This window comes from Fusarium tjaetaba (assembly GCF_013396195.1).
Source record: "Fusarium tjaetaba strain NRRL 66243 chromosome Unknown NRRL66243_c0000179, whole genome shotgun sequence".
Taxonomy (NCBI): domain Eukaryota; kingdom Fungi; phylum Ascomycota; class Sordariomycetes; order Hypocreales; family Nectriaceae; genus Fusarium; species Fusarium tjaetaba.
In genome coordinates this window covers 105,610-133,170 of record NW_023501375.1, presented here as the reverse complement: position 1 = coordinate 133,170, position 27,561 = coordinate 105,610, and the positions used below count along the sequence as shown (strand labels likewise).

The 27,561-nt window shown below is 48.4% G+C and overlaps 14 protein-coding genes across 14 annotated transcripts; 7 read left to right on the top strand and 7 right to left on the bottom strand.

Moving 5' to 3' along the window:
- Positions 1–7: 7 nt before the first annotated feature.
- On the top strand, positions 8–259 carry FTJAE_8381 (uncharacterized protein; the record flags this gene model as incomplete). Its single annotated transcript, XM_037355191.1, has 1 exon — positions 8–259. The coding sequence occupies one exon, from the start codon at positions 8–10 to the stop codon at positions 257–259; it is 252 nt and encodes an 83-aa protein (XP_037204597.1).
- A 24-nt stretch (positions 260–283) lies between these two features.
- FTJAE_8380 (uncharacterized protein) lies at positions 284–606 on the top strand (the record flags this gene model as incomplete). The annotated part of the gene is made up of 2 exons (XM_037355190.1): positions 284–440; positions 485–606. The coding sequence occupies 2 exons, from the start codon at positions 284–286 to the stop codon at positions 604–606; spliced, it is 279 nt and encodes a 92-aa protein (XP_037204596.1).
- A 586-nt stretch (positions 607–1,192) lies between these two features.
- Positions 1,193–1,828, top strand: FTJAE_8379 (uncharacterized protein; the record flags this gene model as incomplete). Its single annotated transcript, XM_037355188.1, has 1 exon — positions 1,193–1,828. The coding sequence occupies one exon, from the start codon at positions 1,193–1,195 to the stop codon at positions 1,826–1,828; it is 636 nt and encodes a 211-aa protein (XP_037204595.1).
- Positions 1,829–2,018: 190 nt separating this feature from the next.
- On the bottom strand, positions 2,019–2,816 carry FTJAE_8378 (uncharacterized protein; the record flags this gene model as incomplete). Its single annotated transcript, XM_037355187.1, has 2 exons — positions 2,019–2,154; positions 2,209–2,816. 2 exons carry the CDS (start codon positions 2,814–2,816, stop codon positions 2,019–2,021), a joined length of 744 nt encoding a protein of 247 aa, XP_037204594.1.
- Positions 2,817–4,534: 1,718 nt separating this feature from the next.
- Positions 4,535–9,257, top strand: FTJAE_8377 (acetyl hydrolase; the record flags this gene model as incomplete). Its single annotated transcript, XM_037355186.1, has 8 exons — positions 4,535–4,686; positions 4,739–5,060; positions 5,187–5,324; positions 5,390–6,435; positions 7,119–7,246; positions 7,440–7,801; positions 7,847–7,967; positions 8,509–9,257. 8 exons carry the CDS (start codon positions 4,535–4,537, stop codon positions 9,255–9,257), a joined length of 3,018 nt encoding a protein of 1,005 aa, XP_037204593.1.
- Positions 9,258–9,559: 302 nt separating this feature from the next.
- On the bottom strand, positions 9,560–10,900 carry FTJAE_8376 (SPR1-exo-1 3-beta-glucanase precursor; the record flags this gene model as incomplete). Its single annotated transcript, XM_037355185.1, has 2 exons — positions 9,560–10,677; positions 10,726–10,900. The coding sequence occupies 2 exons, from the start codon at positions 10,898–10,900 to the stop codon at positions 9,560–9,562; spliced, it is 1,293 nt and encodes a 430-aa protein (XP_037204592.1).
- A 2,068-nt stretch (positions 10,901–12,968) lies between these two features.
- FTJAE_8375 (chitosanase) lies at positions 12,969–13,771 on the top strand (the record flags this gene model as incomplete). Its single annotated transcript, XM_037355184.1, has 3 exons — positions 12,969–13,067; positions 13,114–13,461; positions 13,511–13,771. The coding sequence occupies 3 exons, from the start codon at positions 12,969–12,971 to the stop codon at positions 13,769–13,771; spliced, it is 708 nt and encodes a 235-aa protein (XP_037204591.1).
- A 122-nt stretch (positions 13,772–13,893) lies between these two features.
- Positions 13,894–15,395, bottom strand: FTJAE_8374 (O-methyltransferase; the record flags this gene model as incomplete). Its single annotated transcript, XM_037355183.1, has 6 exons — positions 13,894–14,322; positions 14,374–14,549; positions 14,604–14,779; positions 14,832–14,955; positions 15,008–15,143; positions 15,189–15,395. 6 exons carry the CDS (start codon positions 15,393–15,395, stop codon positions 13,894–13,896), a joined length of 1,248 nt encoding a protein of 415 aa, XP_037204590.1.
- Positions 15,396–16,289: 894 nt separating this feature from the next.
- FTJAE_8373 (uncharacterized protein) lies at positions 16,290–17,684 on the top strand (the record flags this gene model as incomplete). The annotated part of the gene is made up of 6 exons (XM_037355182.1): positions 16,290–16,433; positions 16,495–16,867; positions 16,921–17,038; positions 17,088–17,152; positions 17,207–17,237; positions 17,297–17,684. 6 exons carry the CDS (start codon positions 16,290–16,292, stop codon positions 17,682–17,684), a joined length of 1,119 nt encoding a protein of 372 aa, XP_037204589.1.
- Positions 17,685–17,876: 192 nt separating this feature from the next.
- On the bottom strand, positions 17,877–19,507 carry FTJAE_8372 (transporter; the record flags this gene model as incomplete). The annotated part of the gene is made up of 3 exons (XM_037355181.1): positions 17,877–18,915; positions 18,970–19,283; positions 19,334–19,507. The coding sequence occupies 3 exons, from the start codon at positions 19,505–19,507 to the stop codon at positions 17,877–17,879; spliced, it is 1,527 nt and encodes a 508-aa protein (XP_037204588.1).
- A 519-nt stretch (positions 19,508–20,026) lies between these two features.
- Positions 20,027–21,119, top strand: FTJAE_8371 (dioxygenase; the record flags this gene model as incomplete). The annotated part of the gene is made up of 3 exons (XM_037355180.1): positions 20,027–20,290; positions 20,337–20,479; positions 20,531–21,119. 3 exons carry the CDS (start codon positions 20,027–20,029, stop codon positions 21,117–21,119), a joined length of 996 nt encoding a protein of 331 aa, XP_037204587.1.
- Positions 21,120–21,249: 130 nt separating this feature from the next.
- FTJAE_8370 (uncharacterized protein) lies at positions 21,250–21,513 on the bottom strand (the record flags this gene model as incomplete). The annotated part of the gene is made up of 2 exons (XM_037355179.1): positions 21,250–21,451; positions 21,503–21,513. 2 exons carry the CDS (start codon positions 21,511–21,513, stop codon positions 21,250–21,252), a joined length of 213 nt encoding a protein of 70 aa, XP_037204586.1.
- Positions 21,514–22,226: 713 nt separating this feature from the next.
- Positions 22,227–23,816, bottom strand: FTJAE_8369 (uncharacterized protein; the record flags this gene model as incomplete). Its single annotated transcript, XM_037355177.1, has 1 exon — positions 22,227–23,816. One exon carries the CDS (start codon positions 23,814–23,816, stop codon positions 22,227–22,229), a length of 1,590 nt encoding a protein of 529 aa, XP_037204585.1.
- Positions 23,817–24,336: 520 nt separating this feature from the next.
- Positions 24,337–27,300, bottom strand: FTJAE_8368 (ribose-phosphate pyrophosphokinase; the record flags this gene model as incomplete). The annotated part of the gene is made up of 5 exons (XM_037355176.1): positions 24,337–24,768; positions 24,825–24,948; positions 25,002–25,292; positions 25,503–26,172; positions 26,547–27,300. The coding sequence occupies 5 exons, from the start codon at positions 27,298–27,300 to the stop codon at positions 24,337–24,339; spliced, it is 2,271 nt and encodes a 756-aa protein (XP_037204584.1).
- Between the last annotated feature and the right edge of the window lie 261 nt (positions 27,301–27,561).

The window sequence follows — 27,561 nt, the reverse complement described above, 5'->3', positions numbered from 1 at the left end:
TGCCGACATGGCGGAGAAGGCCAAAGAGGAGTTTTCAGACCTTGACAAGATGCTCGGGCTTAATAAGCTTCTAGATGACCCGATCACAGACGAGGTCGGCAAGGAGTTTAAGGTGACTATGGACGATACGCACGAGAACTATGCCGACATGGCGGAGAAGGCCAAAGAGGAGCTTGAGGACAAGTCCGAGGGATCTCATCGGCTCGGACGTCCCTGGACCAAGAAGAAGTTTGACAAAGCTGCGGAATTGACGGAGTAGGGAGTTGATTCAGACATTGTCAAGATGCTCGGGCTCAATGAGTTTCTAGATGACCCGATCACAGATGAGGTCGGTAAGGAGTTTAAGGTGATTATGGACGATAAGCACGAGAACTGTGCCGACACGGAGAAGGCCAAAGAGGAGCTTGAGGACAAGCCTGAGGGATCTCATCGGCTCGGACGTCCCTGGACCAAGTTTGGCCGGAACTCCACGACGATCTTGAAGAGGCCGAGGCAATGGGAGGAGACGAAGGCCTCAAAGAAGGCGAGATAATGGAAGATGGCGAGATGGCGACCAGGGAACGAGGCGGCGAGGATCGTGATGCGGATCTGGCAGATGAGCGATAGGCTTAGCAGCGTTTGGGAACACGCAGCCAGGAGTACTTGATGTTAGCGATTCCGACAGCTTTAGCCAGACAATTGATCTCGCAGTTAACCCCAATCGTACGCATTAACAAGAGTGACGGTTTCATTAACTAATCTAGCTCAAGCGTTGACCAGGAGAGTTGCAACTGAACTGTGAATCACACTCAACGGTTTGGGTTATTTTGGAGAGGCGAATCGCAGACCCTTCTTTTTGCGCCGAATGAGAACTCGGGGAGGTGACAGCCGTGAGTTTCGTATCGATTTGAAGTATAATCACAGCCAAATTGAGGTGTAGATGGCATAATCACCTTCGAATTACCCCCTGAATAAGACGCGAAGTGTTGTTAGCTGTTCATCAGAATGGGATATGCAGTCCTCTGTTCCACCGCATCACTCTCAATCCACTCAATGGGATAGCTGTCCATGGACAGTTCGCTCATAGGAAGAGCTGATATAAGGATGCTTTGGGCGCCGTAACAATGTGCTGGTCCATCAACACAAGAACCACACTACAACAAAGACACTATACCATCACAACAACACTTTCACTACAACGAACTCAAACACTATGTCTACCCAGCAATCCCCTGATGAGGAGGCCCGCATGGTCGCCAAGATCTACTCGACCCCCTTCTACAGGAAGGTCAATGATCTCGCACGCAATACCGCTGGTACTGTCTATGATCCTAGGATGGGTCCTCCCCCTCCATCCCCAGCCCTCAAGGAATTTTGTCCCATACCCCCAAGCTCTCAAGCTCCAAGACCAGACACACCGCGCCCAAACGAATCCTACACTGACAATACACTCATCCCTGGCAAGACAATTGTCAACGAGAAGTGGGATGAGAATCTGCAGCGCGCCTTCGGCGGTATATACAGTCGAAGGGACTGGAAGGACCTAGCAGACATGACGGACAAATGCTGGAAGCACCTCCGCAAGCAGAAAAACCGAAACCAGAGGACCGATAAGTGGAATTCGGACGAGATTGAGCTCTTCGGGAGACTCTCGATATGGGGCGTTCATCTAGATGTGATTGTAGCGCTCATCGGCTGGCCGGCCAATCCGAATTTTACTCCTGAGGAGGCTGAGCACTTCGAGAAAGCTATTATTAACGAGTCGAAGTATATTCCTGTGACACCGCAGGAGGCTCGCGCCAATCTTGAGGAACGCCAGAAAGAGCTCTCTCCCTCTCCGGAAATGTGAGCGAGCCGCGAATGCACTGCAGGGGGATTGAGAAAGGGATTAGACGAACGTGATGGCCTATGGCTTAATACAGTGGGATAGAAAGACAGAGCTCTAGACTAATGGGATGCCAGAAAGGCAAATATAGACAATTAGACAGTTTCTTTGACTTCAAGCAATTTGCTTCCAACTATCCCTCCAGAGATGACTCTTATGTCACCGACGCCTCAGAGTCTAAATCACTGTCTTCAAGGATTCCAAGTATCTGAATTGCATCCCTTTGCAGCTTCTTCATCTTCTTTGATAGCTTCTTCGACTCCTTTGCTAGCTTCTTCATCTCCTTGGTGCTGTTATCAGTATTGCTGGATCCCTCTCAGATACGCTTACTTCGTTCCCTATACCCAAAGTTGTCGAAGCCTCCTAACCCATGTATCTCCTCTGTATCGCGTGGTCTCTTGCTGCCGTTACCAGCCCGCTGGGATCTCTCCTCCTGGGGAGGACTACCCTGATACGCAGGCCCAAAGTCTTCTTCTTCAATTCCTCCCGATACGTTTGTCATCCCCAAGGACGCCGATACGTTCTCCTGTAATCTATACGGAGCCTCAGTACCCCTATGCAGAGCCCCGTTATTACTTCCAACACTGTGGATTGCCTCTGCTTGGGATGTATTCACAGCACTCTGATGATGAACGTCGATCCCGCTTGCAAGACGGTTGAATGCCCCTGCTTGGGATGGGCCCCATTGCTGCTCACTTCCAAAGTCTTGCACACCCCCCAGCTCATGTATCATTCCCAATCTCCTCTTTTCATCCTCGTTCCATTGGTGAATCGCTCTGAAATCCACGTGTCGACTCCCTTCGAGCGGCACGCCCAGTAGAACTAAAAGGGCAAACGGTGGTAGTCCCCAGACTTGTAGCCTCGCAAGCCTTTCCTCATCCACAGCAGTCCAATGCTTTTGTAACGGAATATAATTGTTGGTCTCGTGACGATGTAAGCACAAGCCTATCATTATTGACATATTGACCCAACCTCTGTGGGATAGGGGGCCGAGGACGCGTCGCATGTTCTCTTGCTAGTTCACATCGACTCGCCAGTCTGGAGAAGCCATATTTGATGATGTTGTTAGAATGTGCGTATGGGGTTTTCTTGTAGAAGATAGATATGGCGGAGTAATGGTTGATGATGGCCGTGATGATGATGATTGAACTGAATGCTTGTCTGGCTGAGAGGGGTAGAATGAGGAACCCATCGTGCCTGGATCGCACTTGCTTGGTCGACGGAAGTCAACATTGTGAGCTCGAAGCAAGTCCAAAGGTCTATTAAATCTGTACTGAAACAGAGACCTGACTGTGTGGCCTTGCGTCAAGGAGCAAGAAAACACCGAACCTTAGTGTAAGGTGTTAAAATAAACTTGGTAGAGAGCATCCTACGTCTATACTAAACTTGGGCTAAGCTTATATCAAGTTACCTCAGTCTTTTTGTCAGCCAGGATCAAGATTCTGAGTTTTCTTTCCTCCCCTAGCCTTGGTATAAAGCCTTCGGGCATTCAATTGGGGTGCGAGAGACAATTGCTACCCATGCAAGGGTGACGAAGAGCAGGTTCGACATATGAAAAGACACTAAACTTGCACAGGTGTTTCTATTAGCGAGTCAATTCTCGGAATTTACAGTACAGTCCAATGTCGAACCTAGGTACCACCGAATGCGCACTCCATACTTTTACCCCAGATCTTACCCTTGTCCCGACGAACCTAAGGGTATATTTAAGCACGGTGATTCGAGAATGATTTACCGACCAAATTTTCCGGGGTAAGATAAAACGGCACCGAGACGCTAGACCCCGGATGAAAAAGAAGCGCCGTCTTGATTACGGGCTGTTCTAGAATATCCATGGCTTGCGATCTGAGTGCCTTTGTCTGTTTTTGGAGGCTGATAACCGAGTGATGCCGATTGTGGTCTGTGCTCATCTCGGCCGGGCGGAAGATAGGGCGCGTGGGGTTCCATTTTGGAGAAGATGGCGGGGATCCACAGGACGGACTCGGAGGTGCTTGACGGCGGAAGAGCCGGTGAACATTTACAGTTGTAAAGCTCACCGGAGAAGTATTTCACACAATGGGGATTAATTCGAAATATCACCAGGTCAAGAAAGTCAAGGTGAGCAGTTGTGAGGCCACAAGAGACAAAGTCAAGGATGTGTAGGAGAATCAGGCCACACGCATCTATTGCCTAATAGTGTCATGACCGATGCACTTCTCCTCTCGGCAACGTCGGTAGATCTGGAGATCAACTGCATCAGCAAGTTATTCTCTCTACGTAGGTTACACTGTCTCTCCCTATGATATAACGGAATTGTAAATCCGGTGCTTGGCAGAACTTCCCTTGTCTCCGCGTTGTACCTCTTCGCTGAACCAAAAGGCACAATGGTACCTGAATGCAAATTTGGAGAAAGGACACGCTGAAGCGTCCACTGTAACCGACGAGCCAACCACTGAAGGGGATGCATCCCCGCTCTGAGGACTCAGTGGGTTTCGGTGATCCACCCCTCGTCACCGTCACCAAGCCAATTGAGTGACCTCCACTAACCAAGGTTGGAGCTGTCCTGTCTTCTCTTTCTTCCCTCTTATTTATCCTTTCCTCCTCCTCCTCTTTTTTTTTTACTCTTCCTCCTGAACGGAACAATCTCCCCTCTTTCTTCTCTTTTTTGGTATATTCTGCTTTCAGATCATCATGGCTTCACCTGTTGCTTCTGCCGCCCTCAAGGCGCGCGTTCGCAATCCCGCTATGCTCAAGAAGCTTGCGCGACCTGAGGATCTGATGCACCACTTTCCCAATGGCTCTTATATCGGCTGGTCTGGCTTCACAGCTGTTGGATACCCCAAGTACGTGAACTCACCTCTCCTGCGCAGTTCGTTGCTCTGTAATTACTTCAAGTGTCGAGTTTCAGACTCCGCACCGGCTATTATCGTCATTACCCGAGCTTGGCGCAAACAATGCAACTGACAATCGCAACAGGAAGGTTCCCGCTGCTATGGCCGACTACGTCGAGCAGAACAACCTCCAGAGCAAGATGAAGTACTCCCTGTTCGTCGGTGCCTCGGCCGGTTCCGAGACGGAGAACCGATGGGCTGCTCTCGACATGATCAACCGACGAAGCCCTCACCAGGTCGGCAAGGACATTGCCAAGGGAATCAACTCTGGACGAATCAACTTCTTCGACAAGCATTTGTCCATGTTCCCCTCTGATCTCGTCTATGTACGTAACCGCAAAAGCGCACAATGGAAATCTGTTGATTGCGGCCCCACCATTCGGCTTCGCTTTAATCTCCCACCGAGCTATTGCGGCTCCGATAAGACAATCGGCTGACAATTTTGACTCTAGGGCTTCTACACCAAGGATCGATCAAACAGCAACCTTGATGTCACCGTCGTGGAAGCGACAGACATTCTCGAGGATGGCAGCTTTGTTCCCGGTGCCTCTGTTGGTGCTACTCCCGAGTTGATCCAGATGGCTGACAAGGTACGTCACCGCCAAGCTCAAGCCCGCATCGCCAACTTTTAGTTACTGACAATTGCGCTTTGTAGATCATCATCGAGGTCAACACCGCCATCCCCTCTTTCAAGGGTCTCCACGACATTACCTTCACCGACGTTCCTCCCCACCGCACTCCCTACAACATCACCGCTGTCGAGGACCGCATTGGTTCCCCCTCAGTCAAGGTCGACCCCTCAAAGGTCGTCGCTATCGTCGAGTCCGATTACTGGGATGCCACCGGCCCCAACGCTGATGCCGACGAGTCGTCTCGCCAGATCGCCGGCCACCTGATTGAGTTCTTCGAGCACGAGGTTGCACAGGGCCGCATGCCCGCCAACCTTCTGCCTCTCCAGTCCGGTATTGGCAACGTCGCCAACGCTATTGTTGGCGGTCTTAACGAGTCCAAGTTCAAGAACCTCAAGGTCTGGACAGAGGTCATCCAGGATACTTTCCTCGATCTCTTCGACTCTGGAAAGCTCGACTACGCTACTGCCACATCAATCCGATTCTCTCCCGATGGTTTCAAGCGCTTCTACGATAACTGGGATGCCTACGCCGACAAGATCCTCCTCCGAAGTCAGGCTGTATCCAATGCTCCTGAGATCATCAAGCGTCTCGGTGTTATCGGCATGAACACCCCCGTCGAGGTCGACATCTTCGCTCACGCCAACTCCACCTGCGTTAGCGGAACACGTATGCTCAACGGTCTCGGCGGTTCAGCCGATTTCCTCCGCAACTCCAAGTACTCCATCATGCACACACCATCCAGCCGACCCTCCAAGACCGATCCCCACGGCGTGTCCTGCATTGTCCCCATGGTGACCCACGTCGACCAGACCGAGCACGATCTTGATGTTATCGTCACCGAGCAAGGTCTCGCCGACGTTCGCGGTCTCTCACCCCGTGAGCGCGCCCGCGTCATCATCAACAAGTGCGCGCACCCCAAGTACCAGCCCATCCTGAGCCACTACTTCGACAAGGCTGAGTCGGAGGGTCTGAAGAAGGGTATGGGCCACGAGCCTCATCTTCTCTTCAACGCTTTCGACCTGCACAAGGCTCTGGCTGAGGAGGGTAGCATGCTAAAGGTTAAGCCTTGGTAAGCAATTGGCTATATCTTAATGAAAGAGGGGGAAAAGAAAGAAAGAGCGGTTGTACTCTTATGAATGACATTTTGCGTAGCTATTTTTTTGGGATATGTTTCTGTTGGTCTACATAGATGTTATTGGATGATAATTCCCCAGCAATTGAGCATTGAAATCTTGACCATCTGACGGATCATTGAAGTGTGACATCATTGTTGGATTGTTTGTGCTTAGCGGAGTCGGGGTCAGTTCTGGGTCCGACACTTTTGGTGGTGGCTTGAGCTTGGAGATGGAGGGTTTTCGGGGGCGCGGACAGATCTCCGCTCACCTGATGGACTTGCTCTGTAGTTTACAGCAGGTGTTTGGAAAACATGTTGCTTCTGCATAACGTACTACGATGGCGTCCGATCAGAATTTGGTGAACAAAGGTGACGACAATCTGATAATGGCGTTGAGCCAAAATGTGCCGTCACAGAGATAGCCCGGATTAGCTTGGCGAACGTCAGGGAAGCTGACCTTAATTATGAAGAGGATTGAACAGACCTCCAAATTACATATCTATAAGCCCAATAAATTTGGAAGTTCTATAACACATCGTTTATAGCACATCATTTATAACTACACTCAATTATCTAATAATTTTGTATCTCCTTTACATTCTAGAGTGAATATCTCTCCTACAACCTCACAAGTACAGGGTACTCCCAGCCAGCAATCAATCACTGTTAACAGCATATAAAGAAGTATTACAATTCAAGTACTTATACATGGTTTCAGAGAAGCCCAAGCTCTCGTTGTCCCAGCAGATGCGCAACGCGCCTTTGCGTACGTCTTTCAGCTTTACGTACCCTCAATCTCATTGGCTTCTTCAACACTGCGTTGTCCAACTCAGTTCTAGCGCCAAGGCGTTTTCGTCCTTGCAAGGCATAATCACTTCTTCATAACCATTTCAGACTAATTCAGATCGCCTCAACTCCACAAATTGACCAAAACCTGTGATAAATGTCAAATACAACAGAAAATCTCAACCGCTGGGCCCTAGTATCCTCACTCTACGGCCCTGGCACCTTCTGGAGCTGGCTCATCATCGTAGCCTCCGTCTTCACAAGCTGGACCATAAACCCAGTCACAAAACGCTTGGACTCAATCACAAACGACACAATCGCAGCGCTTACACTTCCCATAGTCGCAGCTGCAGATGCACTCTACCAACTCGCCAAATATGATCGACCCGACCGTCCACGGTTGCTGTTGAGCGATTCACCAGAAGACATTCAGCTCGTCGCTGCGCTGGAAGCCCCACTTGCTATATGCGAAGTCTACGTTGTGCTGGCTATCTTCCTGCATAGCGCTGCATTGAGGAAATATCAGTGGAAGAGGGTGGGTTGTGTTACTTTATCAACTCTTTTGTGCTTTTCGCCGCAGTTGGTTATCTTCTTCACGTACCCTGATCTTCCGGTCTCACGAAGTACGTTTGCTCGACCGTTTCTCTTCAACTTTGTTCTTGCATTAGGATTTACATCGGGGATCATGGCTATCATGACTGGTGTGTCGGTTGTTCGGACTGTTGTCGTCACCATATATCGCGGAGCAAAGCCTTCTAGCAGTGAAGCCAAGCGAGACCTAAAGACAGGGCTAGCGGTTTTGAGAAATGGTCGAATATGTTCGCGGCAGTTCTCATCGCAATCATCATTTCTAGTGTCAAATATGGTTTTGTTGGCAATACACAGTATTATCACGGGTATCTCAGACCAGATCATACAGTAATGAGATTTACACCGAAGAGTAACGTCTCTCTGACGGATTTGGATCAGATTGTCGCGTTGGCTGGTGGAGCGTTTACACTATTATTCAGTATATATGATGCTGCGAAGGGTTGGTGGTTGTCATCCCGCATGGGCATTGGAAACCTTAGCTAGGCTAGTGCAGGCCATTAGCTTAATATAGTTTTGGGAATTTCTTTGTCCTGCTGGAGTGTGTATATTAGTATATAACCTTGGATGGGTTCTCGGGCTTACATGAGATCTAGGGGGCCAAAACTCTATCTGGGTTGATGATATATAGCGTCACTGCTGACAGAAGCCCAGCCTCCAACCTTGTTCTTTTATCATCCAAATTCTTGATATTGTCATCAGTTTCTCAGATCAGAGCAGCAATGAAGCTCTATGACGCCCCAGCATCCTACCCTATGGTTGTTCGCCTCTTTGTACTCGAAAGAGGTGGCATCACCCTTGACGTCGAGACCATCGACGTCATGAACATGGAGAATAGAGGCCTTGAATACAGAAAGATCAACCCACGATGGGATGTTCCCGCGCTCGTTCTCGATAATGGCTTTGTCCTGACTGAAGTAACCGCCATTTGCGAGTATCTCGATGAGATGGCCCAAGGCGGTAAATCACTCTTTGGTGAAACACCCCTCGAGCGTGCCGAAACACGCATGTGGCTTAGACGAATGGACCTCGAAATCGCAGAACCTGTCATATCATGGGTTCGTAATGATCCAGGGACTGCCGACTTTTACATAGGACATCGGATTCCCATACCCGAAGCAAGATTGGCGCAGAAGGTTACCATTCAGCAGTATCTGAACCTGTTGGATGAGGAGTTGGAGGGAAAGAAGTATCTCTGCGGGAAGAGGTTTTCGGCGGCGGATATTCACTTCTACAGTCTGATGAAGGGAAAGACTACGGGTATGGCGCCGTGGGTACTTCATCCGGGGAGAAAGAATGTTGTCAGATATTTCGAGAGGATGGACGCTAGGGAGGCTAGCAAGAAGGCGTTGGAGGTCTTTGGAGAGAGAGTTGAAGCTCAGGAGACGAGTATGATGAAATGATCAAGAATGGATGTCTATAGGTTGTAGGGGAAAGTACATGAAACCTATACTCAGGACCTACAAAGCGACCATTTAGTTAGTCGAGATGCGAATGATTCATGTTAAAAAAGACCAGGGAGGCTCTAAAGATAGTGTGTAATTGCGTGTCAAGAAGCGGTAGGGAAACTTGGAGTATCCTTTCTGAAATCATAAGAAGACTCAGGTAAATTCAGTACAGACTTCGCAAAACCTTTAGACTACCTCGTTCAGTGCCAAGAGCCTTTCCTGCAGCCTCTGGATCTCGACAAGAAACAACAAGTGGCCTAGCGATAACCAGCACAAACATCTTGGTAGACATTCTTCTCTAGACCAGCAGCATCAGTGGGGATGTAATTCAGATATGTCGCATAAGAATACGTCCATCTCGGATCATTCGTCTCCGTCTTCCAAGTCCAGTAAATCCACCCCGCCATACCAGGCTTCTCATACAGCTGCTGCTGAGCCGTAAAGAACTTGTTGAAGAAAGCCTTATCATGCCAATCAGCGTTAGAAGTCATACTCCATTCACCAGTGAAAGTAAAGTCTTGGCCGCTAACGAGGCGGGAGTCAGTGCAAGCGCTGTGCATGAGCTGGTACTGATCGCCATTGTTGTTGCCGAGAGCAAAACCGATGTAGTTGTGGTCGTCGAAGGCAGTGTAGGGATCATTGGCTACGGAGGATACGGAGCGGGGGTTTCCGGAGTCCCATTTGCTGGACATGAACTGGACGTGAAGCTTCTTGTTGTCGGGGACTTTGAGAGAAGCTTCGGTGTCACGGACGGCTTTGAGGGCGGCGGGATAGTACTTTTGGATCAAGCCTGGGTCCTCGCCGGGGGCAGGATAGCGGTTATTCGCATCATGGCGAGAAACAGGCTCGTTCAGAACTTCGATTACACCAACGGTTGAGTAAGCAGAGTTGGTGTGAATGCGGTTCGTCATCCAAGCAAGCCACTTCTGGGCACGACCAAAATTATAGTCATTGAAGAAGCCGGCTGGTTTGTTGTTCTGGCCAGTGAAGACATCTTCCTGCTGACCACCCGGAGCACCGTGAAGGTCAATAATGACATAGATACCAAGATCAGCAGCCTTTTGGACCACAGCGTCGAGGTAAGGAAGCATGCGGTTACCATCGGCAAACGGCTCACTGGCTTTGTCGACAATATCAGTGTAGGACCAGTATCCGATGGGGATTCGGATGGTGTTGAGTCCTACGTCATGGACTGACTGCACAGTTGCGGGGTTGATCCAGTTCTTCCAATGCTGTTCGAAACGACTATTGCCAGTTTCGCGGTTTGATCCTAGGTAGTGATCGCGCATGCAGTCGAACTCGGATACAGAGTCGCCGCACTTGAGGACGTTTGCCCATTCATCACGCTGCATCCAGGGCTCGCAGACGAGCCAGCCTTTTGCTTGTTAGCAGATACGCCATGAGAGGAATATTGGGGACTTACCTCCGAAGTTGACTCCGCGGATCTTGGTTACACCGCTGGGTAAATTTGGCTTGAAGCGTTTCCCAAGCTGTTCGTGGCGAGCAGTCTGGTTGAAGGCAGCTAGGTCGCGCTCATGGGGAAGCCATGCTGAGGCTGAGCCAGCGAGGATCAAGGGAAGAAGGGTAGAGTAATGCATCTTGGCGAGAAGCTGTTGCTCAGGTGGCGAGATGAGAACAAGAATAACCAGGTCATCAGCGATAGATAGTGTAGATATATACTCTGGGTATTTTACTCAGACTATAGCCTATTTACATCAGCCTCACATGGTGCCGATCATTTCGAACTCCGCTTATTTGTCTCAGCCTGCTTTCTCGCCATTTCTTTCCTTTAACTTACTGCATAGGGCCAGCTGATCAGGATATTGAGCTTATTCGGCCCGTTAAGCTGCATTAAATCACCCCGGATCGTGCCATTGCGGAAAGTCGAGGCCATTGAGTAAGCGGGGATTTCAACCTGTGGTGAGACCTCATACACTCATGATGCCTCCAGGACAAACTGATCTTACTATGAATATACGAATTTCCTTATTTACTGTGAGTTACTGGATTTACTGCTCATGACAATAAATGCTTAAGTCCTTATACTAGTTCATCCCTTCGAATTTCAATTCATGTTCCGAAACGTGCCTGGGTATGGATATGGGATACTCGATTGGGCTAGCTTCACCCCAGACTGAACTAAGAAACAGGAGGATTTCAGTAGTTTCGGCATTGAAAGCAGGCCATTCATTGGCGACTCAACTGCAAAGAATATGCTACGTTACGAATTACCTACTGATGCCATCGAACGCAACCTTGATCATCAGGCTGGGCGGCCGATCCCAGGGGAACTATTGTGCGGAGAGACAATGGAACTTCCTCTTTGAGCAATGATCATACCACAACGATCCTCATCCCGCATATAGATTGCCGAGTGGAGGCCGACGTTGCATTGCAGTCGGTCTCTCCGGATTTCTTCATATTGATCTCAATACCCGCCTGGGTACTCCGTAGTCTTGAATAGTGAAACCGTATAAGCATTAGAAGTATAATACGGATTGCCAAGTCGGGACTTGCCGAGAGAATGGTTCGATGGTACAGCTGCCTAGACTTGCACTCCCTTTTCAGCCCTAAGGAAGAATGCAGGGGTATGTTGGATTGACTAGACAAGTCAGCGGCCCGGTCGTAATGCCACGGGTGAGATCAAGACGGGATGAAAATTTGGGGACGTCCCGGCCTCTATTGGTATCTACCCACGTAACTTTGGTTGCTCATTTAGGACAAAATTCCCTTTGATGGTTACTAGAAGAGCTTTGAGTACGGCTTTAGAAGTAAGAACATTAATTTCTTGTCGTTTATTTGGCTGCCTAGACTTAAACTTATGACTTGCGATTTCCCCGTAGCTTCCATCGAACTGACTGAGACACATATAGTGACACCAATGCCGAGGAAGGATGATCGTCCTAGAGGCAGTTGATGTCGGAAGAACTAAGGTGAGTGAATAACGTGGAACTTTAGTTGAACCACAAACTACCACAGATTCCAGTGTTGGCTTCGGGCCCAAGGATCTTCACACTAGAACGACCATCACCAGGGGTTATCGGGCCTTCCGTCAACAGATCCTTCAGACCTTGCTCATTGTTTCATGATATAAACGAGTAATATAGGAGGCCTTTGCTAAGGTGTAAATCATGCGCCCTATTAGTTACATGAACCTTGAAGAAATACCCTCAACGATAGGATCTGCTTTGCCTTCAGTTATGCTAAATAGTCCCAAATCCATGAGAAGTTCGTTCTGACTAGAGCTAAGTGACTATACCAAGCGATGCCAGTCACATGTAAGCCGGGTGAAGCAAGCTTAAGACACGGAACTACAAATCAGCGTTCTAGGCAGTTTACCCCTTGCTTATTTCCGTAGCGTTACCAGAGAACTCTAGGGGGCATGTTTTGACTCTCCCATCAAGGTTAAGCGGTTAGGAAGTCAAAGCACTTCGGGAGTTCGGCAGCGAAGATAGACCTGTGACTTGTCGATTAGAATAACATATGGAGGACTTTGACACTGGGGCAGGGTGTACTTAATCTTTGTCGAACCATGACAAGAGTAGGCTCATAATGAATGAGTACATCAGATATAAAAGCTCTAGTGATCCCCTTCGAATTCTATGCAGAATACACTCTCAACGCTATCAAGTCAAAGACTCTCTTGTGCTGTACCTAAAGACAACCATGCATTCATATTCGCTTCTTACCACCCTGGCGATGGGCACAGCAGCTTGTGCTTACCAGCTCCCCCAAAATCTGAAATCGATTTACGATAACCACAAGGTAAGTCTTGCCCTGTCCCTCATAAGTATGACTCTAACGACAGCAGGCTGGCTCATGCTCCAACCGCCTTTCTGACAGGTTCCCGGAGGGTGCTAGATACTGCGGCGATATATCAGGGGCTATCTACCTCAAGGGCTCTAACGGAAACTACGACAATATGGACATCGACTGTGATGGAGCCAATAATCATGCCGGTGCTTGCTCGAACGATCCATCCGGACAGGGCGAGACTGCGTTCAAGGACACTGTCCAGCAGTACGGCATCCCGGACTTGGATGCTAATGTTCATCCCTACGTGGTTTTCGGCAACGATGGAGCATCACCGTCTTTCGACCCTGCGCAGCATGGAATCAAGCCACTGAGTATCATGGCCGTTGTTTGCAATGGTCAAGTGGTAAGTGGTCCATAATGGATAATCCAAATTCCCTGCTAATATTTTATAGCACTACGGCATCTGGGGAGATACAAACGGAGGTACCTCTACCGGCGAAGCTTCAATTTCTCTCGCTGAGCTTTGCTTCCCTAACCAGGGTCTCAATGGAGACAATGGACATGGTCAGAAGGATGTTCTATACATTGCCTTTAAGGGTGACGAGGCTGTTCCTGGAAAGAATGGTGCTGATTGGAAAGCTACGAACCGTGCGGACTTCTCCAAGAGTATAAAGGCTTTAGGAGATAAGCTGGTTGCTAAGCTGCAAGGATAAGGCATCGATCTTAACTTGTATACAATTACCTTCGAAGGCGAGATATGGCTATAGCTATACAATCTTATGTAGAACTCAAGTGAATGCAATGTTTATGTAATATCATTCGCTGCTTAATTCCTTCACACAAGCTCACACTCAATAAGATTCTCAACACTAGCGACTCCACACTTCCAGAATTTGACGATCTTAAGATTCAACCCGCTTCCCTCGATTAGCTGGTACCAATTATCCTCTGTGCGCTCCAGAGCCGAAAGCTGTGTCATCATGAGGATATCACCAGCTGTAGCCTCCCAGTACGCTCCCGTTCGTGGTATGACACACTCGAAGATAAGAAGTTTGCTATAGCCAGGCTTCATGGCCTCTGCAAGGCGAGCCAGGATCTTGCGGCACACATCGTCTGGCCAGTCGTGGAGAATCGAGTGCATGAAGTATGTTCTTGCGCCTTTCACGGGTTGCTCGGTCATAAAGTCATGAGGCATTAGTTCTATAGAAGGATCAATGCCTTTTACGTCGTTGATAACAACTGAGAGATCCTGAAGGATCAATTTCTTGAGTATTTTGTCAGTATTGACTGTCTTTACTGCGAATATGCGACTCACTCCTGGGTGGTTAGGGTAAAACTGTTTGAACTCGTGGATATCGTGGCCAAGACCTCCTGCAACGTCGACCAGTAGAGGGGCGTCAGGAGATTCGTCTGATCCTGTGAAAAGGGTTTCCTCTACAGGATAAAGCGAGGGATGCATCCATGGTAATCGACCTTGTCTGTAGCCTCCCACTGTCTGATATCAGTATTCACAGCTTTCACCCGAGGGAATGAGTATGTACTGACTGTGATTGTTAGTTTGAGGGCCCAGACCAATAGACCTCAGATACTCGAAGCAATTTGGCAACTTGGTGTCGTAAGATACGTGCATTGCAGTGTGACTGGCATCGGTTGGGTTCTTCCACTGAGTTTGGCGGAGAAACTTGTAGAACTCGATTGGACTGCGACCGATCCCGCCAAGTCTTGAGAATATTAGTGAATTGTCTGTGTTGAGCATTTGGAACTACGACATACAGTGCGAGATACCCATCACCAATGACATCGAGGCTCAATGACTTGGTGAAACTCGAAAGTTTGTATTCGTCTTGGCCGACTTCTTCGAGGTGCCCCATGGCAGCAGCATGGCGTAAAAGACGTCCTATAATTACGAAGCATTAGCGTGACTGATCACTTTGGATATCACTACTTACCTAAGAGAATAGGATCCATGCCTAGAGATCTCGCAAGATCTTCCACCTTTTGAGCCTTATCGGCACCATTCTTTACCATGAGCTTCCAGAGTCCTATGTCAACTCCAGTGATAAGCACTGCATTTAATCCTGGCTTCTAATTGTCAGATTGTATGGTTAAGCAATGGTTAAGCCAACGTACATCAGCCCATGTGTGCTGGACCATAATCTCCCTGGGTGTTTGAAGAGAATGGACAAGGGTCCGAGCTTTGACAAGCATCGTCTGCCGGATGTTCTCGTCTCCATGATTCAGATCTTTTTGAAGGATGAATAACTCCTGAATCAAGTCTCCTACGGCATCAATGTTTCCGGGCCACGTTGCGAACGAGAGATCGACAGATTCAGTCATGGCGTGTTAAGCGAGTTTCGTGAAGATTGAGAACAGGAAAGATCAGGATGGCAATCCAGGAGTACCAGCAAGGGGAAGGGGTTATACTTCTAGGAATCACGCACAATTGAGTTCCACTTATACCAAGAAAAGGCATCTCGGTTAGTCAATGCCCTACTGATGTGCGAATGATTGGAGGAGTTGCTCCGTCGACCAGGGTAATGTTTGTTGGTTCAGGCCTGCACGTACGATGCCAAGTCTTTCAACGTTGCATTAATTGCTATTTTCTCTCGTGTCAGTGATTTTCTCTCATCTAGCCACCAATAATATCAGAAAGTAGCATACGGGACAGGTTTTCCGACCCCACAAATGTGTTGGCTGTACCCATGTCCCATTGTTGGTTGTGTTTCTGACTGCTAAGAAGGGAATGTGATGAAAGTTTTTGTCCGTTGAGGCTTTTTGATTAGAGGCTTTTGTACAAACAAAGAGCAAATTTCTTTTGAATTACATCAGAGTTCAGGTGATAGACTATTTGTGTATCGTTTACGGAATGACTCTAGACCTGGTATTCGAGTTCAGATCGAGTGTCCGGGTTCACAGTTCCGAAGCTTGCAAGTTGCCTCACTTGTGTGATATCACATCTCAACTGCATGACACATACGGTGTTGGGTCGACAATAGCTCTGTACCCCTGTTACTTATCCCCGAGGCGAGTTTGCTTGTTGGTTTACATCAGGCATCATGCAACAGGTTACCAACAAGAGAGATTAATTCCTATGCCAAAAAGAAAAAGGGGATGGCGCTGTCGCTCTTCGCTTTGATTACATTGCGAATGCAATCCTATTATTACAGACAGACGCTCTCAACTCGGTGACCATTTCACAGCACCAGTGCACGGATAAAAATCATCGACAAGATGGAAGACAAAGGACCAATGATAATTGCAGTCTGTTGGACCTTCACGGTCTTGGCGCTTGTTTTTGTGATAGCTCGCCTCTACGTCCGTGGTGCTGTCCATCGTGCGCTTTTCATCGACGACTACTTCATCATTCTATCGATTGTAAGCAATTATTCAGTTCTATATTTGCTACAGGATCTTTCGATTAACTAATCGACAATAGATTTGCGCCATTCTTTCCAACGTTTTCGTTACGATGTCGGTATACTGGGGCAATGGTAAACACTTCGATGTCTTGAACCTTGAAGAGAAAGAGAATACCATCAAGTGGATGATGGCCGCATATGTCCCCGGTATCGAAACGCTCGGCTTCCCTAAACTAGCGGTCATCGCTCTACTAGCTCGACTTCTCATGCCTAGCAAAATACACCTGGTAGTCTTGTGGACCATGGGGATTATTTGCTGTCTGTCTCTCACGGCCATGGTGACCACCTTGCTCTTGCAATGCAGTCCCCCAAGGGCCCTCTGGACCCTGACAATGCCAAGGGACTGTTTGGCACCATATAAACTGGAAGGGCTGGCGTTTTGGGCAAGCTGTTAGTCTTGTGAGCTCGTCACAATATGGAAAATCGAGTTAACTATTTGTTAGCATTTTCCGCGTTTCTGGACTTCTATCTCGCTGTGTATCCAGCCATCACTCTTTGGAGACTTCTCATGCCTTTGAAGAAGAAGCTGATACTTAGTCTTGCACTTGGCATGGGAGTGGTGTAAGTGCGAAGCTATCATGTAGCCTTGATCTTACACTGACAAATCTAGTTGCGGCGCTATTGGTATTGTCAAGGCAACAGGCGTTCCAACACTAGCCAGCCAAGACGTTAGCTGTAGGTCGTCAAGAATACAGCTGTTCGAACTCACGCACTAACATCAAGCTTCAGACGATTTATGCGATCCTTTGTATTGGACGTCGTAAGTGAACCCATCCGTTTCCTTACCAGAGCCCGTCGAATAGCTTACAAACGTTGAAGTGTCGAAGGCAACCTGATCATTATAGCAGCCTGCATACCAGTGCTCCAGCCCATCCTTGAGATGTTGAAGGGAAGAAATATTTGGAGCACCAAGAAAGGTACTGGTAAGCACCAGTACGAAGACTACAGCAAGCAGAGCGGGCAGCAGCAACCTGGCATCGAGCTCAAAGATAAGCCACGAAAGAAGGTTGATGCTTATGGTTTCACGATCCAAGGGAAGGAAGGGAGTGAGGAAAACATAGTCGATGCCGACAAGATATCCCACACGGTTTCGTCTCGGCCAGAGAGTCCCAAGGAGGGCATAGTGAGGACTGATCAAGTTACTATTGGCTCTGATGGAGGAGAAGGAGGACCAACATCAGCCGCTAAGAGATGGGCTGCTGTATAAAGATGTCATCATCTTGATCCTTTGAGGTATATGGAGCTAGCTTTATATTTCGCCATTGTTATGCTTTAATGACACTTGAGGCTATGCATAACACGGTCTGATAGTGAAGGTACATTTCTGAGAAATGTGCCTTAGTCTTGAATTTGAGCAAAGCGTAAGTTTGTATCAGGCATATAGTCATCTCGTCAAAAGCTAAACTCGATCGCTTCTCTCCACGGGTGTCTTCTGGTCATCATCCCTCGGAATAGTCTCCTCCTCGTCATGTGCCTGGGCACCTTCAGGATCCAGTCCCCAGGTAACAATGTCAGGGTATTTCCGTATGTAAAGCCACATCCCCATAATAGCCACAATACTCCCAACACTAAACGCAGTAGCCAGCGGGAACCCAACCGGATATCTAGGTGAATCGCTAACCCGCCACGCACGAAGTGGGATAGAAGCATGTCCAGCATAAACAAGCGTAACAGCAATAGCCACCAAGATAGATCTCACTTCCGGTTCTTTCCTCAAGATCTCCGCCAACCATGCGAGGAGAGCATAGCCCCAAGCAGCCGTAGCAAAAGTGAGAAAATAGAAAGCCATGACGGTCTTCCACGAATCAGGCCAGCCGGAGAGAACCGAGGTAGCGATGAGCTGTAAAGTGGCGGCGCCAACACTAACTTGCCAGCGCCAGGCCTTCCAATCACTGAGGGCGTTGAGACCAATATTGCAGACTATGCTTATAGCGTAGCCACCAAGTGGGATAAGGTTGACAGTATAGACTGAGTAGCGGGGTGTTCCGTCAGCGTTTTGGAGACCTTTGAGGAAGAGGAGAAAGTAGGCGTTTGCGCGCTGACTCCAGGCAAATTGTAGATAGCCTGCAAGAAAGAGATAAGAAAGGGGGCTGAGGACGAGAAGTTTCATCTTGTGAACCAAGGTCTTGAAGGGGATGATTCTGGAAGTCTTGACGCCGCTATCGCTCATTCGAAGACGACACAGCTCCCTCTCGGATTCAGAGAGCCAAAGAGCTCGAGTGATGGCAGGTGAGTCTGGAATGATGACAAGACCGACGAGGCCCCAGAAAATAGTCATTACACCGCTGATGATGAAGAGCCATTGCCAACCAGCAAGACCAGACACGCCGTTGAGGTTTCTGTAGAGGGCGGCTTGAACAATGCCGAGAAACATGTTTCCCGCGACGCCACTGACGCCAAAGATCGCCAGTCGCTTTCCTAACTCCTCGGGTCGATACCTAATGGCTGGTTAGCCACTCGTGAAGCTAGAGGCTTGTGATTAGTGAACATACCAATTGAAGATCAAGTTCACGATGCCGGGCCACGACGTAGACTCAAAAACTCCAAGGAAGAAACGCAGGGCAAAAACAGTCTTTGCATTTGGAGCTCTATAGGTGAAGAGCGTGAATAAACCCCAGATTATCTCGCAGAGAGGGAGGAAGAGAGATGGTCGAACGCGGGTTTGGATGAGCTGCGATGGGACGATAAAGAGGGCGTAACCGATGGAGAAATATGTCGTAAATTCCACCAATTCATTGCCGTATAGTTTGAGATCTTCTTTCATTCCCGAGACATATGCAGCTGTCGTCGCAGATTGATCCATATCCTGTAAAGTCATCAACATCTTTCAGTCCGCGGAAAAGCGTTGATAAGTACCTTGAAAAGGCCAGCAATAAAAGCCCAGACCAGCAACAAGCAATCAAGCTTGAGGACCAAAACATGAGCCGGATTCTTGAAATATGGATGGACCTTGGCCAACCACGACGTCGACTCAACATAAGCAACACTCTGCCTCTCCTCAGAGGCAGAATCATTAGCTGGGGTCGACATCTTTGTTGCTTCAGAGACCGCTGAAAAGTAAAAAGAGGAGTTGAGAAATGATCGACACTTGGGGTCCTCTAGAATATTTAAAAAAAATTCCCGCCCGCCACTTTTGACTCTGGGCTAGAGACGTTCTCGATCCCCGGCAAGTATCGTTCTCTCAGTGAAAGAAGGTAGCCATGACGAGCTTAGACTATAAATATCGCAAGATCACGAGTCAGTGGTACCAAGATCGGAGCCGAGCAGTTAAACTACCGTGTTTGTCGTGATCAAGGGTCCGATTTAGCAGAAACACCATGAGCTTACCCCACTGCTTATCTTGAATCACAACAGATACAATTGGCTCGATCTACAGAGCGGGTACAGTCACCCGGCTTACGCCTTCAGCCCTGCAAATAACGAGCCCATAATCTCCTCTTCTAGCTAGAACCGTCGGACAAGCCCCGACGAATTCGGGTTACACCATCCGAAGGCGGAGATATCTAAGACGCAGGCTGCACATCCCAATTCAATCGCTAACAAAGTAAAATGTCGTCTGAACCGTTGTATCCCGCTTATCTTCCCACCCGCTCGGATGGCTACAATGCGCCGGTAGCTGTGCCGCTTTTTGAAGCGGAAGAGCCAGGGCTTCGGGCTGATCCCGCCAAAGCGAACCTGCTAAAGGGCGCTACGACGGTTGATATTACCCCACGTATTGGCACGGAAGTCCGGGGTGTGCAGATTAGTGCGTTGGGGAGGGAGGGGCTCGATGAGTTGGCTTTGCTGGCTGCTGAACGGGGTGTTGTAGTTTTTGTGAGTTTATCTTGAGACTGTGATTGAAGAGTGCTGACTTTTGTAGAGGGACCAGGACTTTGCGGATGCGGGGTTTGATAGACAAAGGGAGATAGTTAAGCATTATGGACCGCTTCATCAGCATCCTACTATGGGGTATCCGAAGGGTACGGGGCCAGAGTTTCATGTTGTCTACGCCGATGAGAAGACGTGAGTCATTCAGTCAACTTGATTGGCAACAAGAGCACTGATGAAATGCAGCGGCAACTTGAGAAAGCTCCTAGGACCTCGAACGACATATGACCTCTGGCACATCGACCAAACATTTACACCAAATGTACCGTCCACCACCTTCTTCTGGGTCCTCGAGATCCCGGAATCAGGTGGTGGCGACACGGCTTTTACGTCTCTTACAGCAGCCTATGAAGCTCTCTCACCTGCATTTAGAAAAACTCTTCACGATCTCAAACTTCATCACACATCAGCCTCCGAGGGTGAGGTACGACGAGTCGGACAAGAACGTGCTCTGGCAGAGGCGATCAACGCGACGCATCCTCTCATCATCAAACATCCTGTCACCGGCAAACCAGCTCTATTTGTCAATCCTACGATTGCTCGCCAAGTTGAGGGCTTTCTACCGGAAGAGTCTGACCACTTGTTGTCGTTTTTGAAGAATCACATTCGAAGCATGGACTTCAGTTGCAGAGTTAAGTGGGAGAAAGGTACGGTCGTGGTTTGGGATCAACGAGGAACAGCACATTCTGCTGTGCCTGATTTCCGAGATAATGAGCGGAGGCACATGGTTAGGATTATTCCTTACGGCTCAAAACCGGAGCCCGCTTTTAAGTGATCGGACTTCGGTGTCATTGAGTAAACATAGAATGGTATAGAAAAGACAGTTCAAATTTAATCGCCGACTAATTTACATTGGTATACCGTGCTATCGCATCAAACACAAGACCATTTTCTTTTTGCCACATCTACCCAATTCGATTGGCAGTTGTCCAGCGATACGCCGGGTCAACAAGGTGGCTCTCGACCTCAACGACAGGCATGCCGCCCAATGTAGAGGTAGTGGCTGTAGTGTCGATAGATCGACGATTGTCGGGTCTATCGCTCATGACCTTGTTGTATCTCCGTGATGCGGGAGAGAGGGCACTGAGGGAGAAGCGGCGCTTAGAGCTGAGTATATGTTAGTACTGGCATGCACTTCATAGAAGGTGGGAAACTCACTTGGGAGCCATGTTGTTATGGTAATCGTGATATGAGATAGTAGTTATGATTCAAGTGCAAATTTGTGAAAGTAGTGTTGTAAAGGCGTAGAGCTTTGTGTTTACGTTCTTGAGTTCATTTTGATATGAGCGGGCTGGAGGCATTGTTATATAGATAATGGAAGTGGTGATCGATTCCAATCAAAGAAACAACCATATCATTAAGAATCATACCTCAACCACGAGAATTCGCCATTGCGATGTCATATCGATTATCGTTCCCCCCACAAGTCTCCGAAGCTTCAACAAAAGACACAACGATTCGATAGCATTGCCACAGTGACATCAGCTTAGACCCTGAGTTCCTAAGAAGGCACGACCTGATGAACCGTGCCGCAGAGATGACGTGCCAGCCTGACAGGTGACGAGATATAGATTTAACCAGCTATATAGCCGTCCAATAGAAGCTACGCCAGAACACAACCCCCTACTGTCCGATGGCTTTAGGATAGCAGGAGCGTATGATTGGTTCTGAGTAATCGCTGGATGAGACCCTGATCAGCATAAGAGCAAATCGCTATTTTGTGGGTTTCAATGCAGGGACAAAAGCGTTTCAGAAGACAACTCCATGGCCATGTATGACGCAAGTATCCTAAACCTATCGTCACCTAGGTCTTTTGATCATTCAGGATCAAGGCCTCGACTTTTCTTTCCTCCCACTGCCATCAGCAGACTCTTGGTACTTGCTACAGTTCAATAAACTGCGGCTCCGGAATAGAAAACCGCCTCAAATACCAAGCCTGAAGCGTGCCTTCCATATACCAATCGATCCCATTCGCATCTGTCAGTCGTGCAACCTCGACTGTGTCTGGCCAGTCGTGATCCCAGTCCAGTTGCCGCCAGTTGATCCTGAAAGGGCGTGGGCAATCGCTCATCTGCATTGAGAACTTTTGTCGAAAGTCCTGATCCTGAACTTGCATATCATGGAGAGACGTGATGGCTTTCCAAAACCTGTGTCGGTTGGCCATATAGGCCTCTGAAAATGCATCGGGGCAGATATTGACGTGGCAAATTGTCGGGATTCGAGGTTTCTGAGCTTGGGATGTAAGTTCGGACCTCCACTCATGAAGCCGAGCCCTCACTGATTCGGCGTGTGCCTCGTGGTACGGTTGAGATCGAGATGGGTCTTCCAGATACTGGTTGAAGTCGCTGTTACGATACCCGGTGTAGCATAATGGACCGAGCTTGTTGTCGTCGTTTGGTCGAGACCGTTCCCAGAAAGCATATCCTATAGCATCGATATCCTCAACAGGAATGCAAGCCACGGCGCTGGCTGGGATCTTGACATCCATAGCGTGAAAACCACTGAATGGATTGAACCAATCCCAAAATTCTTCTAGTCCCCAGTCCTCAAGAAACAGCTGGTTGAGACCTGAAAGCAGGGGAAGAAGAGACTGGAGCTCCGCGACCAATTTGTCCTGATCCTTACCTGTGGAGGGGCTTTCGAGGATAACGTTCTCGACTTGCTTCAAGTCACTCACGCGGTACTGCCCTATATCCCAGTGACAACCTGAGAGTATCAAACCGGGCTCAGGGCATGGATATGGCGTACGAGCTTCCCCCGGAAGACCAGATCCGTAATCGCTGTCATATGTTCTCGGAAAGGTTTCTATTGTATAAGGGATGTAGAGACGATCTCGGCCAGGGTGAAACCAAGTTCTTGGGCCTGTTGATCGAGTTGCGAAGAAGAGCCGGTAACCACACTTGACCAGTACTTGTCGTGATTCTGAGCATACATGCAAGAATGCAGGTATCTCGGCGTCGCTGTACAAAGCAGACTTGCGGGTTAATTCGAACGCGAGTTCAGGATAGTCGACGAGCCAGTCCGCGGGAATGCGCGGTGTTTCCTCTGATGGCTTCCAAGGTTCGTGAGCAGGTCGATTGGAGGTGAAACCGTACGCCTCTAAGTATGTCTGTTTGGGTCGACGATTATATGATTCCCATGGAATTCTGTGTCGCCAGTTGTGCGCAAAGGCGGCGAGGTCAGGGTGTAGCTTCGCCAGTGGAAGTGAAATATCGACTAGCATCTCTTGATAGAACTTTTCGAATGCATAGTCGAAGTAGCTCTCATAGTCTTGGTCAAACCAAGCCCGATTCTCCTTTGGGTTAACTGGCCCTTCCTCCACACGAACGACCCGCCGAGGGGTTGCGAGGATATAAATTGAGTGCCGCAGATCATACGGTAGGAATCGAAAGAGATGAAACTTTCCTAGTTTCGGTTTTGCACTGAACGTGTTATGCGCTCTGTATCGCGAATTTCGTTCAGTCTGAGTCATCTTGACTGGATGATCAGGACGATGACTGGATGAGTTTGAAGATTGAGGACACAGAAGTCGAAGTAAATGTAGGAGTGAGTAGAGAATATGAAATGAGATGAAGAAAGTGAATCTTGTCCGAAGCAATTTGAGGTAAACAAGCCAAGAACGTTGGACAGAGGAAGGAAGTGGCGCTGATTCACTGTGGCAGGATACCCGCTATGACAAAGGCGATCTACCAATCACATCGACCCGCGGATCAACATCAGCTGCGGGAGTCCGAGTCCCCGATCCAATCAATCCGTAAGGCATCAACGCATCAGCAAGCATGGAACTTTGCATGCAGTGCCCATGGGTGGACAAAACAAACGTTAAACTTGGGGGACAGAATAGGTACTGAACAAGCAAAGGTAGGTTGGTGCAAACACGAAAACAAACAGCTCAATAATGCTATCTATACGAGCGGTAATCGCTGGTGATGTAAGATGCAGAAATTAGCCAAGACTCTTTCAACTCATAGACATCCTTAAAGCGAATCGCTTTACAATAGACCGTTCAGGCGCTTTTTTCCGGCCTCCATCGCCTTTTCAGGGCCTATAGCCTCGTTGCACAATCCTCGAACAGTCTCAACGAGACGCAGCCTTGTCGTTTTGTAATCAAAGGCCTGACCATGATCCAAGTTCTCGAACCAGATCACGTCAAAATTACTATCCCTTTCAACTTCTTCTGACTCTTTGTTTGGACTTTGTGTCCAATCTTTTGAACCAACAAGATAAGCCCGAATCGATTTCGCATCGATGATACTGTCTCTACTGGCCAAAACCACGGCCGTAGGTCGATCCTGTAGGTCTTCCTTCCAGAGTAAATTGTCGGCCCAGAAGAAGCGCCTAAATAGCGTATGAGCAATACCTATGTCTTTCGAGCCAAAGTAGGACAGTAAGTGTTCCTTTGTCTCACTTGGCCGTCGACATATCTGGAGAAGGAGGTTTGGTTAGGTTGACCAGCAACGTAGATTTCCAACACACTCACAAAGTTATATGCTACATCAGGCAGATGTAAAAGGAAGTATACCGGATCAATGAACACAACGGGGCCGATACTGGCGGAGATCTTGGGGTCTCGAAGAAGCTGAGCGGCCACAACGCTTCCGTACCTTCACATCAGGAATATTAACAATTTGAGTTCAAGTCGCATCATGGCACTTACGAGTGAGAGACCAAGACGCAGTTTTCCCATCCGTGCGAAGACAATATGCGATGGATTTCCTCGCACATTTCCTCTTTCAACATAGCCGGGCCTGTGATGCGAGAGCTTACTGATAGAACCTCGACAGCAATAATGCCAACATCTCCATCTGCACTACCGGCCGTATTGAGTTCAGCCAGAAAGTTCACATAGGGATAAAGTCCCACGCCGATGCCATGGATGAAGAGAATGGGTAGCTTTGTTTTGGACGTATGTGGCCGATGCCAGTAGGTAAGCCTCTTGGCGGGAGACCTATGGGGCATAAGTAGACTTAGAGGCCGAAGTGGAAAAGTAGTAAAGAACTGGGACATCGATGCTCGGTGAAAGATGAAGGAATGGTACAGCAAGTAAGCTGATGCTATCGTGTCGACAACAAAGATACACTAGATAGTAGAGACTTAAAGTTAGTCATCTGTTGCGTGCAAGTGAACGCCATTGCTTTTATAGAGACTCACTAGGTACCATTTTAAACTTCGATGAAGCATCTCAACCTTGGCAAGAGTCATGCGCAGGCATTTAGCATCCCCCCTCCCAGGCTCCAACTTTCTTTCAAGCAGCTCCTCCAGTTGTTCGATATACTCCTCTAGCTCGTCATCATACGTAGAACCAGAATCTTCCAAGTTCAAAAAGCCCCATCGGAAGAATTCCTTAACGTTCTCACGCTTTATCTCATGCTCTGGTGCATCGCGAAACCACCTCCTTAGATACTGGCCTGCGTCTGGAATATTGTCATGACATTGTTGGAATAGCCTTTGACGATCAGCTCGACAGGGTGCAGTAGGATGGTTTGCGGGTTTTTGAAGGTGCTTGTTAAGTGGAAGGTATACGAAGATATAGAATAGGGCCTCAAGAATCAACCATGCCTTGAGAAACCTCGGAATCTGAAATGGGAGGGGGACTAGGGATAAGATGAGAGAGACCACGATACTCAGGGGCGCGATGAGGTGCAAGACAAAGATGGACGTGCGCATAAATATGTAATCCCATAGTGATGTTTCCGCCATTACATTCAGGCAGTGTTTGTTGTGCAATTCCGTAAAGGGCCAGTTGCTTCTGGATATAGCTTTCGATAGATGAACAACGCTGCTGGCGATAAGTATATAAGCTATATGAGGATCCCAGTCTGCTTTGACTATTCGATTTTGTTGAGTTCCACTAATCGAGTTTGTTGGGACAAATTCTGCCGAAAACTAACTTGTTTACGTCTTCACGCCGAGGTAAATTTACACATGTGCTCAACACAGCATGTGAATTGAGTCGCGATAAAGATCGACACACCGTGTGAATTTTCAGGATTGGTAACTTTGGATCCAAGCCTACATGTTGGTGAGACGAAAGATTGCTCATTACTTTAGTCCGAATTGACATGCCGCACTGGGATCACGGATAGAAATATCACTAAATACCAATAGAGGAATAATTTCATTGCATGATTTGTCTTAAGTTCAATGTTGTCATCAAGGACCTTTTCTAGTTAAGCTCGTTTCCTCTTTAAGCCGATTTTACTTATAATGTCGTGCCCAGCTGCAGGCTGAAGTTTGAGAACAACCGAGTGTGACGGGTTCTGGGGAGTGAAATTGAGAAATTGTCGCCTTGGTTCGGCATGACGATCGAACGAGGCTCTTCTCTGTGCTGTTGAGTGGGTGTGTTCTGGGCTAACTTCGCCAGACCATGTCTTTGTACTGGGCCTCGCCCTGCGGTGTGCATTGTTGTTGTTGTGCATCTCCTCTCGTTTGTGCTCAGCTGCTCCAAGCGTGATACCATCAAGAATACAGGCCCCAGTACTTACTTGACTTAATTTCCCAGTAGTACCAGAGGTATGCCTTTTGCTTAATCCTCCACTGTCATCAGCGCCTGACAGGGCAGAGTCTTGATGTAACGGGTGCCAGCGGTGTTCTTGGGGGAGATACGAGGCGAAGTATTGAAGGAGTGAGTCGAGGGAGTTGGTGCGAAAGAGCTGTACGGCATGCTCCCACTGAGGTGTCTCGATAAGTCTCGGATAGCCAATAATCTCGAAACTTGCAGACTCGAGGGCGTCGTTCAATTCATCGAGTCGCTGTTGTCTTCGACCGTGGGCTAGATGATGGAACTCTGCAGCAGAGTGTGCGGTATGGGCAATTTCGGAGATGTCGTGGTAAAAGGCCTCGGGACTTTGGATCGGCGCGAGATAAGTGTTGTACTGGTCGTGAAGCTTGTTAGATAGATCTTCCCTCTTCAGACCAAACTTCCCGGCAGGCCATGTATATGCTGGATCGTCCATAATAAAAGACTTTGGTAGAGAATATCTGAAATTATTGATTTCAGAAAATGAATATTTTTCGATTGTTGGGATGAAGAGCAATACCTACAGAACGCTGATCTGACTTTTCAACGGGGATCCAAGGACCCTGATTTTCATGGTGGTTAAACCCTGCCGTGCCTAGCGTGCCTGTGACGTACGCCTGACACGATACCTAGACTTGGTGGTGTGCGCTAGTGCTGCAGGCAGGGTCTACACCGCAAACTTGAGACCTGGTGCTGC